Source organism: Setaria viridis, chromosome 6 (genome assembly GCF_005286985.2).
Source record: "Setaria viridis chromosome 6, Setaria_viridis_v4.0, whole genome shotgun sequence".
NCBI classification, from domain to species: domain Eukaryota; kingdom Viridiplantae; phylum Streptophyta; class Magnoliopsida; order Poales; family Poaceae; genus Setaria; species Setaria viridis.
This window is the reverse complement of record NC_048268.2, coordinates 10,727,224-10,742,716: the sequence shown is the minus strand read 5'-3', so window position 1 is coordinate 10,742,716 and position 15,493 is coordinate 10,727,224. Positions and strand designations below refer to the sequence as shown.

The 15,493-nt window shown below is 45.8% G+C and overlaps 1 protein-coding gene across 1 annotated transcript; it reads right to left on the bottom strand.

The window, feature by feature from the left end:
• Nucleotides 1-1,589: 1,589 nt before the first annotated feature.
• LOC117862024 (senescence-specific cysteine protease SAG39) lies at nt 1,590-2,755 on the bottom strand. The gene is made up of 2 exons (XM_034745533.2): nt 2,275-2,755; nt 1,590-2,176 (listed from the first exon to the last, which is right to left on the bottom strand). Exons 1-2 carry the CDS (start codon nt 2,708-2,710, stop codon nt 1,590-1,592), a joined length of 1,023 nt encoding a protein of 340 aa, XP_034601424.1. The 5' UTR covers nt 2,711-2,755.
• Nucleotides 2,756-15,493: the final 12,738 nt, after the last annotated feature.

The following is a 15,493-nucleotide window of genomic DNA, read 5'->3' as shown; positions in this document are numbered from 1 at the left end:
TCGTTGCATTTTACCTGGGATGGGTGGTGCACGCCAGACACCGAAACCTTAGCGGGTTACCACTGACTAATGAATCTTTGTAAAGGCCTCATAGCGTCCCTATGCAATCACACCTCGGAAGTGTGGTATGGTGCCTTGCAAACACCGCATGGTTGGGTCCAAAGTTCTTATGAACTTTTACGCGACTTGTGGGTAAAGATGTGCCACCTCTGCAGAGTGCTAAACTGATCGATCAGCCGTGCTCACGGTTAAGAGCGGCCTGGACCCTCACATGATAATATTATCGGAAGATGGACTTAACTTGTTATCATTTCATGCATTTGTTGCTTTATTTATGATCATGTTTAATTTCGGGTGGTATGAACTTATACTTAGTTAATCGCTAATAAAATTTGACCAACTTAATTAAAAGCGAATGCTAATTATGCCTTAGCCATACCTTGAATTAGCCTTACACTACACTATTCCCCACGACTTGTTGAGTACCAACCATAAGTGTACTCACCCTTGCAAAACCGCTGTTCAGACCAAGTTAATTGGGAAGAGGAGTACTTCCACGACTTCGAGGAGTTCTAGGCGTACGTTTCTTCAGTCAGCTGCCTGTGGAGTCGTCGTCATCTTTGGAGTTCTGCTGCGTAATAATTAGACTTTGTGGTTTATGTAAGACTTTCGGTCATGTAATAATGGTTAATACTCTCTTTATTCGATTTAGCACTGTCTTTGCTATTCACTATTGTCGTACATGTGTGTAACTTGATCCTGGCGCACATGTATTTAATGCACTCGATTTTGTCCTTAAAATCGGGTGTGACAGCTTTGCTTTCAACCTCAGTAAAAATCATTTTGTTGCCGTATCGGGAGTTTGCCTTCTCTGCCTCATTTATCTTCCGCATTTCTTATTGCACTTTACATTCCGCATTTACCTTTCCTAAAATTGCCATGTGTAGTTTGTAGGATTGGAACCTATGGTGCAAAACTCTTTTGGTTAGAGATAGCAACATATAGAAAAACCTAGTGCACATCTAGATAGAAATTGGAATATGTTTTTATATATGCTTGGAGTCTTAGTTTTTAAACACCCAATTCACCCCCTCTTAGTGTGTCACGATCCCTTTAGTATCGAATGACGTTACATAGAGCAGCCAAATAAAATGTGTATTTGCCATCATGTAATAAGATACGCCGCAATCTGATTCTCTTTGCATTTGCATTACCATTTCACGTACCACCAAACAGCACCTAAGTTCGTTTCATCAGTGATAGTGATTTTCAAAGCATAGGAAAGCCTATAGCAAATTAGAAATGTGCTTTTTAGGTTGCTTATTCTGACAAGGCACGTTGTCCATAAGCACAGGTGACCAACATTAGAAAATTACCAGCATGTAGTGTATTTACCATTACAGATCCAACATATTTACATGGTCTTCACATGAAATGCACAAGCATCCTTAAATAGTAGATCAATTTGTATATATAACATTTTACTGTCAATAAGAACGGACTATATGTACATGACGAGACAGAGAAGCATCCTTCTTTATTCGATATAAGTCTATATATATACGAATCTGAGAAATACTAAGGTAAACCTACTTAGTGGGGTAGGAAGGCTCCATGGCGAGGCCGCACATGCCCCTCTTGTCCGAAATATCCTTCTCCATTCTCAAGTAACCATTCTCACCCCATGTGGTGCCCCAAGAGTTCTTCATCAGCCAGTAGTTTGTGCCATCACTTGCCTTTCCATAACCGATTGCTGCAATTCCATGATCCAAGTCTGTGCCGCAAGAGCCGGTCATCACACCACTGGAGTAGAACTGAAATGTCATGTCTCCTCCATCCACGGCCACCGAGACAGGCTGGTTAGCTACGGCCTTCATGAGGGCTGCCTCGTTGTTTGCCGGCACATCTTCATAGCCCTTGATGGTCGCAGCGCTGTTCGATCCACTCTTGCACTTGCCATCCGCAGCTGTGTATGGATAGCCAGACTCAGTGGTTAGGCCGCCATTCTTGATGATGAACTTGAAGGCGTCGTCCATCAAACCACCCTCACATCCCTGATCCTCTCCATGGACATCGCAATCCACCAACTCTTGCTCCGAGAGCGAGATGAGCTTTCCGGTGCTGATTTTCACAATGCCCTCCGTGGCGGCCACAGCCGAGAACGCCCAGCAGCAGCCTGCAATTGGTTAATTATGTTTCAACGTACATCAAACACTAGTTGCAGAAAAATAGTGTTGACACAAGTGTATCATCCTTCTAATTAAATGTACTTACCACACTGTCCCTGATCCTTGATGGGAGTCACAGCACCCTTGGTTCTCCAGTCGATGGTCGCCGGAAGCGCATCAATGCTAACATTCTCGTACCTAAATCCGGTAGGGACCTTCATCGGGCTATGTTTGAAGCCCTTGTTAGTCTTGGTGGCCCTGAACTCGTCGTTGGTGAGGTCAGCAAACTGGTTGACGCCGAGCCAGAACTTGCGGTTCCCAGCGGCATTGAATGACTCGATGAACTTAACATTGGCGTTGAACACCTCGAGCCGCCGAGCCTTCTCGGCAGCATCTTTGTAGACACGGCTGTACTGTGCCATCCATTGCTCGTGCCTCGCCACCATGGCTGAGTCGTCACTCAGGGCGCGAGCTGCGAGAGCACCACTGAATAAGAAGGCGCAGCCGAGGATTGCAAGGAGAAAAGCCTTGGGGCTGGTCATGATCGATCAGGCCTTTCAATAGGTTGCTACTGCTGGCGTTGTGCACTGTGCTTTTGATTTGGTGATTGGATATGCAAGAGTTGCACGAGTATATATAGCTACCGGCCTGTATTTTTGTAAGTCTTAAGATACGGTGCTTGTACGATGTATTGTGTGGAAAGGGACATGTCCGTGGCCGTGAAGTACGGTGTGGTTGACAGATGGTATAAAATACTTGTGCTTGAGACGTGCGTTTGCCGCACTGCTGAGAATGCCCATTGTTTATGCCTAGCGTTCTAAAAACATAATAAAGATATAGAATAAAACGCCACATTTGATCAAAGGCATTAATATTCAACATATAGAATAAAAATTGGAAAAAAAACATACCACCAGGGACAGGAATGTGATTTTGACATATAATACCAAAATAAGTTTTTCCTTATCTTTATATCCTGTACTTGAACATAACGTATATCTATAAACTTAAAAATTAACATAGTCGGTCGTCCTTGAACACTTTAAACGATGCCATTCATCTTATTTATATCAGTTTGCCACTCCACTAAAAACCTTCAGTGATATATTGACGCAGACTTTGTGAGATAAATCCTTTTTACTGATGCTCTTTATCACAAACCGTAGCGCTATCCATCACTATCGGTTCTGTTAAAAGACCTCAAAACTAGACACTCAATTTTCCTAAGTTCTCCACAGCCTCCCATTCCCCTCTATGCTGCATGCCTCCACGCACCATGATATCTCGCCTAGCTGGAAGCTAGGCCAGGCACGGGTTGGAAATTTTTAGAGTTCCGCGTTTCAGGATCAGCAGTGGCAACAGCTGATGTGTCAGCTTCTGGCACAGACAAGCCTTTCACGCCCACCTTTGCAGCCTGGTCTGGTGGCTTGCTTGACGCTTGACCCTTATTCTTGCCCTTGGAGATGTGTTTGCTCCCTTCGAGGTGGCACCGGCGGGGTTTGGTGGCGTTGGGCCTGGCACAGCGCGACGCGGGCTGCGCGTGCGCGGCACAGGGGAAAACCTTGTCCGCGGCACGACCGCTGCAGCGCGCGAGCCACCGGTGTTCCGGGGCTGCGGCGGCTTGCAGCGGAGGGGGCCCGCAGGGCAGCAGGGCAAGACGGCATGGTTGCTGTGTGGGGCTGGCTCGGCGTGTGCATGACAGCCCAGCAGTTGGCTGCGAGCCTAGGTAGGGCGTGCACGGCGCGTAGGGAGGACTCCCGCCTGCGGCACGCCCGTGGCCACGTGCGGGGCTCTTGCATTCCAGACCTGCGATGGCATGGTGGCGAGCGGCGGCGATGTCAAGCGGCTGGAGCAGCTCCCCTGCAAGACGTGGCACAAAGGCTCGACAAGACATGCTGTCCGCGTGCGTGCGTCGGGAGCAAGGAGAAAGGGGAATAGTTCTCCGGGTGGCTGACAGGCGGGGCCCGCCGGTCATCAGCTGCAATGCGGACGGTTCCGGAAGGTGGGCCGGCGAGGTTAGCTAGGCCAGCTGGCTTAGCTAGGCCGCAGCGTGGTTTAGGCAGGCCAGTGGCCAAATGGTTTGGGTGGGCTTGGCCGGGGTAGGTTAGGAGGCCTAGCTGGTTAGGTTAGATGGGTTAGGGAGTTTAGGCTCGAGTTAGCTAGGTTTTTATAATTGAGTGAGCTTTAGTTTTTATTTAGATTCGAAATGCAAAGTTACAAATCCAAATCAATCAAGCAAGCATGTGTTTAAATTTAAGTGCAAAAATTTAATTACTAGCTTTTGAAATTTAGAGAAAAGAGATGACGGTGGACCTTAATTTTGACCCACACATTCAAACAAAAAGTGTTAAATTTTTGCAAAAACTGGCACAATTAATATCACTTAATTTTGAGGGATATTACACACATGCTCACTTATCTAAATGTGTGTTTCCTCCTTCTCTTTCTCTCTCCAACATTTAATTTTCATGGGTTTTTTTAGAAGTCTCAGTAATTTCAATAGATCCCTCTCTTGGTTTGATAAATATTTCAGATATAATATTTTGCTAGGATTGTTTTTACCTACCAAGCTTCACATAAACCTTCCACTATATGAGTAGATTAGGTTGAAAATAATCTAGTATAGGCTTGAGTACTTGATGAGATGAGAGTTTCTAAGAGAGAATCTCACTTGTGTTGGCTTTGAATCTTTTTGAAAAACTGTTCATGATGGAATAAGGTAAAGGTCTGAAGATCACTAAAGTTCAAGAGCATTGTGTTTATTTTATCGTGGCTTGTTATTTATTACTAGTCTATCTTCCATGATGAAAAGTAGCTAGTCACAACTTGAACTTTAAATGTTAAACACTTGAGAGAGCAATGTGTCTTGTTATGTATAACTAAGTGCAGGGATGGCATCGAAGGTCAATGTTAATTTTTTAATTAAGCAAGTATCCTGGACTTGCTCGAGGAGGAGAAATGTTTAAGCATGGGGAAATTGTTGACACTAGTTATTGCCACCTTTTTAGTGCTATTTAAGTAGTGTTTTTGGACTAAATCTTATACTAACCCCCACTTAGCACCTGAAATAACCCTATATTCGCATATGTAGGAAATACGATATAAACATGTGACTTTTGTAAGGACTTGATTTGGACTTGGACTTGGGACAACATAAGGAGTCTTCACGAGAAAGACAAGGACCAGGGAAGCTCAAAAGAGGGTAGGCCGATCGGCCCAGGACCCATAGGCCAATCGGCCTAGCCCAATTCGTCATCCAAATACGTCTACATTCAATAAACCATAATTTCAAATGAATTAAAGGTGAAGTATGTGGTGATTTGGCAAGATAATCTCGTTGTCAAGCTAAGGAAAACTCAAGATTGGAAGGTCTGAAGGCCCATAGAAGTAGCAGATCTTGCATAAGGCATATCTCCCTCCTTGGACTCTGATTCGGGCAAATTTGGTGTCTAAACTGCATGACTCGAATGATCTGGCATTTGAGGCTAGAAAAGTGGCGTAATCATCTAGGCTGATCAGTCTAGCCTGTTTCTAGCCTCGATCAACGTGCCCTTCGTCCCACGACATCTCTTGTACTAGGACGGAGCTCCTTTGTCTCCTATCCTAGAGAAGGGTGGCCCTATGGAAGTCACTGCCTTTAGTTTGGAAAGCTTCTCACCAGGGCGAGAAGTTTTCGCTGTTCTCAAAAATCAAGATGGTGATCAGGAAGAAGAGCAACGAGATAACAACCCACAACACGAACATCACCTAGATGACATCTCACAAGACGAGCTCACTGCCAGCATTGTCAGAGATGAAATTGAAGCAGAAAGAACTCGACGACGAGCAAGAAACACCGCAAGAGCAGAGCGACAACGCCACCTTGTAGCAGATCTACCGATCCAGAACCTTGAGATCGCCTTTGAAGCAGTTCAAATACGTCACCATCATACTCCTTTGGCCACCATCGCGTCAATTAATCTCATCACCTGCGCGACACCCCAAAATAAGTACACCCAATAGTTGGCTAAACTGGCAGAACTCGTGTATGAATAACACGATGAGCAGAATCCCATACAGTCAGTCCAACACTCCAATCGAAGCCAACATGGCAGCAGCCACAGAGGCCCTCCGCCCAGACCAAGTCAAGCCGGAGGCGCCAGGCCAAGCCAAGCTGGAGCTAAAGGTAGCTAGGCAGGTGTTGATGCTCGCTATTGACATACTTTTACCCCTGTTTATCTTCAATAATGACATGAATTTTATACCTAAACTATTGACTACACCTAATAAACTAGTCATTTTCACATGTGAAACATATTTTGGAGTTCTGTATTTGCAGGGATATGACCTAAAAGTATATTTTTGGATAAAGCACTGAACGAGTATCGAACCAAACAAAGGTAGAGGCCAATGGGCCTAGGAAGGGCCTTTGGCTGATCGGCCCAAAGGAGCCTCGGCCGACTGGCCTAGGGTCTTCTGGAGCCTTTCGATGCCCATCTTTGTCAAGCAATCCTCCGAGATGACTTAAGGGCTAACTTTGTGAAGATACGGTAAGGATCACTTTGGGATCAAAGAGGAATCAAAGAAGATCAATCTCATCCTGACACAACTGATGAGCCAGGCCCACGTGCAAGTGAAAATAAGACTTCAAAGCACTAGATGAGACTTGAGGACGAAGAAGGACGCGAGAGGGCAAAAGGAAGGCCCAGGCCGATCGGCCTGGGGCTTTCCTTTGCTCTCTCGTCTTCCAATTTTTGCCACAAGCTCTGTAAACTATAAATACCCAAAAAAAATTCACCGAGCCCCATATCGAAGATGATGTACTTTATGTGAAGCAGCAGAGTAGCAGAATGAGCTTGAGGGACACCTCCCCGGAGATCTGAGAGCCGTTCGGTTGTTGGGGGCTAGCGTAGGCGAACCTCTGCTGGCGTGATCACCCTACGAGGAAGATCACGCTAGAGTTCTGGAGGTAAGAGTCATCAAGATCAAGGTAGGATCCCGGTGGTGATCTTGTAATGTACAATCATTCATGGTGAAGTAATAAATGTGTTCATATTCTTAGCGATTTAAGTATCTCCTTTGATGATTTTATGGTTTATCGGGTTTGCTTGCTTTTCAATCTATGAATCGATGATAGATTGCTTAGGGTGTTCTTGTGGTCATGGTGACCAGATTTGCATGCCTGATCTACCGATGAGTATGGCATGTTTTTATGATCATGCCCTTAACCTGCTTGTGCTGATACAGGTGATCGTGACAGGATTTTTCCTTCGTAAGGTGGGGAGGTTTAGAAGTCCGGACCGGAGGTGTAGATTTAGAGATGCTTTTTACTAAGATCATATCTATGTTGCTTTGCTATCCATGCTCAGATTTACAACATATGCATAGTCTACGTTGCTCTAGATTGGTTACCTCTGCTCTATCTTTTAGCTGTTTGTATATGCTTAGCAGATTGGAGTTGAATCTCTCATATATAGCAACTTAATACTAACAACGCTAGTTGAAATAGATCTTGTGCTACAACTGATCCGTACGCTTGCAGTTCACAACTTGGCATGCTAACAGCCGTCAACAAGCTTTTCTAACGCGGTTGCCGAGGAACTAACACTCAAGTTCTAGTTTGACTATGCATGTATAGATATAACTTTTTGTTCATAATTTTTTAGTCTTTTTTGTTCAATATTTTTGTCTTTGTGTAATCTCAGTCAAAATTTCAGATCTAGTTGTTTATATGTGTTTGCTTTCACTAACGCTAACAGGAGATGGACGGCTACATCTCTAATAAATTGAAAAATTTTGTGGATGATCTAGAAAAACTTTACGGCATTCTAAACATTAATGACTTACCTATCCATGAATTGGGTTGTGTCGGCCGACCGTGTAGGATCGGTACTTCAAGACTGAGGATCTTGCAGAGTTCACCTTTCACTGGCAAGGAAGATGCTAATCTTGTTCTACAAGCTTTTACGCAGCTATGCAACACCATCGACGCGGATGGAGTTACTCAGAATCAACTAAGGGTAAGATTGTTCACTTACTCTCTACTTGGATGAGCGCTTCAATGGTTTTACTCTCTACCGGTGGCAACGATTTAGAATTGGGATGAGTTGATGAAGGCTTTCTTAACTGAACCTTACTTGCCAGCTAGACTCAGAATATCAGAAGCAGGATAGCTAGTTTTGCTCAATATGCTTCCGAGATGATTGCTGAAGCTCATGAGGAATTCAATGAGTACGTCTTTGTAGTTCCACACCATAAGTACTCGAAAGATGACCTAGTCCAGAAGTTCTATCAAGGGCTAACACCAGCATTAAGGGCAATCATCGATGGATCGGCTGGAGGATCAACTATAGGCCACACCCCAACTCAAGGTTTCAAGTTATTCAGGAAGGTTGTAGACAATGATGCATGGCATGATCTGGGCGCCTATTCCCAGCTCAACCTACTAGAAGAGTGCAGTGCTACAATTGCTAATCAGGCTCCCAAGAAGAAAAGAGATCTGGGATGTCCAACCATCCCATGTTCATTTGGAGCACTGATATTCGAAAGGGTATTATGTGATCTTGGTGCAAGTGTGAGCATCATGCCTAAAGTTGTGTTCGAGAAGCTACGCCTGCCGGAGCTAGAACCAACTACTATGTGCCTAGAGTTGGTGGACAACACCGTTGGCTATTCTCAAGGCATTGCTGAAGATGTACCTATGAAGATTGGGAATCACTTTGTACCTGTTGACTTCGTGATACTCAAGATGAGAGAAGAAACTAAATCCCCGCTCATCCTAGAAAGACCGTAAGAGCAAACATAGACGTTGGGAATTGCGAGATCAAGTTGGATATTAATGGCATTATGAGCACGTTCAAGTTTCTCTAATGCTTTGAGGTATGCAACATGATTTCTAGCAAGTATATAATGTCACATCTTCATGTCAAGAATGAGGAGAAGAACACGAAGGCAGAAGAAAAGAAACCAGCAAAAAAAGTTGCTATCGTCTAGAAGAAGGAAGAATGCCAGCCTCTGAAGATGAAAAAGATAGCACAGTCTGTGCCTACATCAAAGCCAAAGATGGTGAAGAAGTGGGTGCTGAAGACTGCATCACTGACAGCGAGCACTATTCTGAAGTGAAGAATTGAAGAGTCTAGCCATAGACCATAAATGAAGCACTTTGTGGGAGGCAACCCGATCATCGAGTTAAGAATAAGCTACTGGGAAGACAACCCTGAAGTCATTTGAAGTTTCGAGTAAGTGAGTCACAGATTTCGCTACGTCATACCTGGTGAACAATTATTAAGTGGAACCTTGGGTCAAGACAATATTTGGAGTTTATTCACTCAGTCGTTTTGTATTCCTTTCTTTTTCATGAACCAATGACTTGAGCCATCCCAATTTTTATTTGATTTTTCTTGGAAAACCAGAACCATATATCCCTATAAGAGGCGTAAAGGTACCCATGGGTCCCCACTGACCAGGATACTGGTCGGTCCTGGGTGGGCCCGCCCAACAATGTCTTGCGGGCCAAGGCACGAAAATGCAGGGAGCACAAGCCAAGAAGCTGGGTGAATGGATTCTGCCCGGATATCACAGTATACTTCTTGTAAACCAATTCGGATTGCTTTTAATTTAACAACCGACTAGAATTAGATCCTATCTGATTGTAACCCTAGGTTGTGGGTCTCTATAAGGTGGCTAGGGATGCCCCCCCGAGGGTATATCGATTCTTCGCATCCCATACCAGCAATGCAATCCACCAGAACATAGGACGTATGGTATTACTCTCCGGAGGCCTGAACCTATCTAAACCTTGAGCCCTTTTTAAACCATTCGAGTTATTGGTCTTACAATCTCTTCCGCCTACAAATCTACCACCAGGGTATCCCTCTAGTGGACTACCGGTCACTAAATCCGACAGTTGGCACGCCAGGTAGGAGTGGTCGTGAGATCCTCCCCAACAGCTCGATTGCATCCCGCCCTAGCATCATCTTCCCCGAGAGCATGAAGAACTTCCTCACCAAACTGATCTAGCTCCACTTCGAGAGCATGCCAGTCACTAAATCCGATAGTTGGCGCGCCAGGTAGGGGCATTGGCTCGTCAGGGTTGGCCATAGGCTGGATCATGTCCATCACGTAGCCTGCGGCCGACCTCAGGTCTTTCAGCTCCACCTTCAACCCTGCAATGACCACCTGATCATGCCAGAGACTATTCATAATAGAAATCAAGCACCGGTTCATATCCTTGCACAAGCTAGCCTCATAGGCCAGTTTCTGTGACATGGCATGCTCACGGTTCGTGGCGACATCCTCATTGTCCTTATTGAGCTCAGTCCTTTTTTTGGATCTGCTCCGCGGCATCCTCATTGTCCTTATTGAGCTCAGTCTTCAGGTGCTCGGCCTCGAGGCAATACTCCTTAGCACGGTGGATGAAGTCCGCCCTCTTGTGCGTACGCTTGGCCAGATTCTATACAAAAGTTACTCCAACAATTCAAACATGGAAGATAGGGGCTTAAGTGAACAACAAGATTGGTTGGCCAACTTACATATAACACCTCTCTGACCTTGGCTGCGGCTTCCTTTAGGGTGGCAAGATCTTTCTTGTCGGTAGCAGCATCTTGCTCTAGGGCCATCCTGCAGAAGTCCAAAATGGTGGAATCATCCTTGTGGGCATCGACATCGGCGTTGTAGCCCGCCACCTCCATGTTGGTCGGTGCTTCCCTAGGGTCTCCTCCATATGCACCCTGACACTAGCATCTGTGGCCCCGGGCACGGATACAGTGGCGTCCTTGGTGACATGTTAGCACGGTGAAGTCCTCGGCACGAGCCCCTTAAGTCTCGTCACCAGGCCACTCTTGCTCTTGGCCTGGACAGATGTCATGGATGCAGCCTCTATAGTCGCATCACGAGTTTGACCTTCTGCATGGGTCTTGACGCCAGTGTCCTATAGGCCCGACTCGTCCTCCATCACCGCCTTCCTGCTTGAATGGCGAGACACAGAGATAAAGTGAAGCAATGTACAAACAAAACTTCAAACAATATACGATGCCATGATCATACTCGCAATGTGCTCTTCTTCGCTCAGAACTTTGGGTGAAAAGGAGCTTGCAGCAGCATGATCAGCTCCTTCTGCTTTCCCGCATGGATCTCCATCTTTAGCTACTCCTTGAGCCGCTCCGTGTTGGTTGCGGTCGTCTCAAGGAGCTCGGCCTTCTTCTTCTTAGTGTCTGGGCTTGGCACCTCGCACAAGGTCTCCGCAGGGGATGCTGCTGCCATAGTGGGTGCCTTTAGCTTCGTGGCACCTCTCTTCTTTCATTTCTTCTTCTCCGCCTCCAGCGCCTTGGACTCCACCACCTTGTGAACGGCTTGGCGTGTCTGCTGCCCAACAGGAGCCGTGCCCTTAAGCTCCATTCCACTGCCTTGGACCAATACATCCATGTCAGAGTTGTCAAAGGAGGAGTCCGACTCCCAGTCCAGTGCGGCAGGTGGCTGGTCGGTCTCGGTGCTCGGCCCATCTAGGAACTGGTGCCAGACAAAAAAAATCATACTCTCAGCTCTAAAAAATAAAATACAATCAAGTAGAAATAGATGCAAAAGCAAAGCAATCAAGCCAAATGATGAAATCATGAACTTACTGACTCGGTCAGCCTAATGAGGGAATACGCCTTTAGGCATTGCTTGTTCTTGATGACCCTACGAAAGAACTTGATAACCCGATCGGTGACCTCTTCCTAGGTAACCTTCCGCTATGCCTCCCGGGTAAGATCAAATGGCTATGAGTACTCATATGCCAGGTATACCGTATCATTGATGGGCTGCGTCAGCCTCCAGCAAAAGTTGTAGCAACGCTGGCATGGGTGGGTGGGATTGGGGGCTAGGGTTTGGAGAGAAGATCCAACGGTTGAAAATGTTTACATGAATCTCAAATATTGGAAGGTGATAAAGAAAGTTTCTTCCAGAAGATGGATAGTGTCGGATTTAGTAGCTCAGCAGTCCACCAGGGGGTTACCTAAGTGCTTGATTTGTAGGCAGGGAGGATTGCGAGACCAAGAACTCGAAGGTGATCACAAGAACACGAAGGTTTAGACAGGTTCAGGCCTCCGGAGAGTAATACCTACGTCCTATATTTTGCTGGATTGTATTGCTTTGCGCTGGTGCGTGGTTTAGTCTTTGATGAAATCGGATGAGTTCCCCTCCTAGGGGTACCCCTACCTCTCGTATATACTCCGAGGGGTAGGGTCACATGGAGAGACCTCTAGTCGATTACTATAGATGAGATCTAGTCGGATTATAACACCTGGATTTCGATTCGATCAATCACATTGATCTTCGCTCACTGAAACTGGAATTACGTGTATCACTTAACTCCGATGGCGGAAACCTGACCGGTAGGAGTATGTCGTTACACTACCATTGCAGCAAGAACACGAAACCAGGACATAGATCAAATTGAAAACTCGCATATCTCCATATGCACACATCCCAAATCCAAAACTAAACAGCTATGGCTCTAATACCATTGTTGGGATACGAGGTAGGCTACACTAGCGCAAATCAAAAATTTCTACCGTGTGCTGCAGTTGCAACACCTCCAAGGTATCCACACGTGCAAGGAGGAAGCATCGCAAGCCGGACTGCTAGATCCGTGAGTTGCAACAGGCGAAGGCGTGGGAGGCGCGGCATATGTGTTTCGTCAAAAAGGTGTAAACCCTAGGGCGCCCCCACCCCTCTATTTATAGAGGTTCCTAACAGGCCTCTAGGTCCGAGGCCCATTAGTACTTCTAAACCTAATCCAACTCGGATCACATCTGAATTGGGCTTCGAGCCCCTTAAGTGTGTGACCCTATGGGCTCGGATACGTATAGACATGGCCCGAGTACTCCTACTTGGCCCAATAGTCGGTAGCGGCCTCTAGCAAGACGTGCCAACTCCTATACGTACACGAAGATCATATCAGACGAACCATCACAACATTATATGCATGCTATTCCCTTTGCCTCATGATATTTGGTCTATCTTCAAGCCGACCGCTCTTTCTCGATCCTGTGATTCGGAATCCCTTTTGTAGGTCAACTCTTAACCGTACGTAGCATGGCCATGCATTTTCGGATCCGATCACTCGAGGGGCCCAGAGATATCACTCTCAATCAGAGAGGGGCAAATCCCATCTTGATTGACCATGTCTCACAGCATGCTTCTTGACAAACCCGAAAGCTACCTTTATAACTACCCTGTTACGGCGTAGCGTTTGATAGCCCCTAAGTAGGTCGATCCACATCTTGAATACATGCGACAATCTCAGGTCTAAGGACAAAGCGTATATGTTGTTTAAAGAGAGAACTACTTCTCGTGTTGGGTCAGTCCTAGCACATGTCTCCACATATGCCCACATTATTAGTTCAACATCTCCATGTCCATGACTTGTGAAACATAGTCATCAACTAATACATGTGCTAGTCTAATATTCATGTGTGTCCTCACATGAACTCCGACTAGGGACAACTTTAGAATAACCATACAAGTAAAGAGTTTCACACACAATTCACATAATTGCAAATCAATTCAAGTAGCCTTTAATGGATATTCAAGGAACACAACATAAATCATGGATACAAATGGAATATCTTCATCTCTATGGTTGCCTCTAGGGCATACCTCCAACAGCCTTCGAGCCCCCGAGTGCGAGGACTAGCAGAGCAACGGAAGCATGCTGACCCGAAGTAGGTGTCCAGCCCTCGAGCGCGAGGACTGGTGAAGCCATGTATGCACGCTGAATCGCCTCCTGCACCCAGCCTTTGAGCCTGGGAGGTCGGCCTAGTGTTAGGAGGCATGCCGAGTCGTCTATGGCATCCAGCCTCCAAGGCTGGGAGCCGGTCGAGTTGCAGAAGCATGCTGAGTCACCTCCTGCCCCAAGCAGAGAGGTTGGCCAAGCACCAGGAGGCTCGCTGAGTCGTATTGTGGCGCCCAGCCCCCGAGCTGGGGAGCTGTCCGAGTTGCGGAAGCACACCGAGTTGCCTCATGTCCCGATCTAGAGAGGTTGGCCGAGCAGCAGGAGCCTCGCCGAGTCGTATGTGGCGTCCAGCCCCTGAGCCTGGGAGCCGGCCGAGTCATGAAAGCGTGCCGAGTCACCTCCCGCACCCAATCCCCAAGCCTGGGAGGTCGGCCAAGTCATGGAAGCACGTCGAGTCACCTCCCGCACCCATCACCTGAGCCTAGGAGGTCAGCTGAGCGGCAGGAGGCACACCGAGTAGTTTCTGAGCTGTAAAAAGACAATATAAATGTTATGTAGCATAATATAGAATATTTAATGATTGATAACTCGGAAGTTTGATTCATTGTAGAAGTAAACTCTTGCGCATCCTGCTCTTGTATGCTACTTAATTTCCCTGAGTAGTTAGCCCATTATGTTTAAGCACCTGACCCTGCCGGGGTGTTGCTGAGCGGACTCGGGTGTGCTTAGCAAGAAGCGACACATGAGGGTCAGGCTTCACGGATTAAGATGTGTGCTATCCGACTACTTTAGCAACCATTAAGAGCAACGAACAAGCTGCAAAGTAACTCCAAATAAAATAAAAAAGATCCAACTCAACCCACACAAATTTTGAAATGGAATTTTTGGGATGAGGAATGAATTAGCTAACATTTTAAAATGAGCACACAATTTAAACAAAAAGTTTTAAAATTTTGCAAATTTCACTCAAATTAATATTACAAATTTTTGGAATATTACAATACTCCCTCCATTCCAAATTGTAGGTCATTTTAACTTTTCTAGGTTTATACATACACTATATCTAGATGCATAATAATATCTATGAACCTACAATTTGGAATAGAGACAGTATAGTGTATATCTAGGTGCATAATAATATCTATGAACTTAGAAAAGTCAAAACGACCTACAATAAGGAATGGAGGGAGTAAAGTTGGTACTACTTACTGCTGCTGTGCTACATACATACATGGGGCCCTATGGTTTCACGGGCACAGGATGAATAATAGCCCAAAGCAGGATGAAGAGCATGATGGCGGCAACGGCATGAAGCCCGGAACAGCAACACCCTCTTGGTCGGAGCGATGCTTTGCCCTAATTTATTGTAGCTTTGTTTCCTCTATCTAGCTTCACATTAAAGTTTGATTATGCTTGTATAGACTAGTTTCCTTCCCAATTATCAGTGAATTTCTCCCAAAATTGGATTGTTACTTCTTTTCAATTCTAGCTCTTCTTCTTGTGCAGCGGGAGTGCCTGTATTTTAATCAATTTTGTTTAGCGGGAATGCCTGTATTTCAATCAATTTTGTTATGCAAACCTGACAACGCATGGTATCTGTAAGGAAAGTGGTTCTAATTAGGTCATTAGT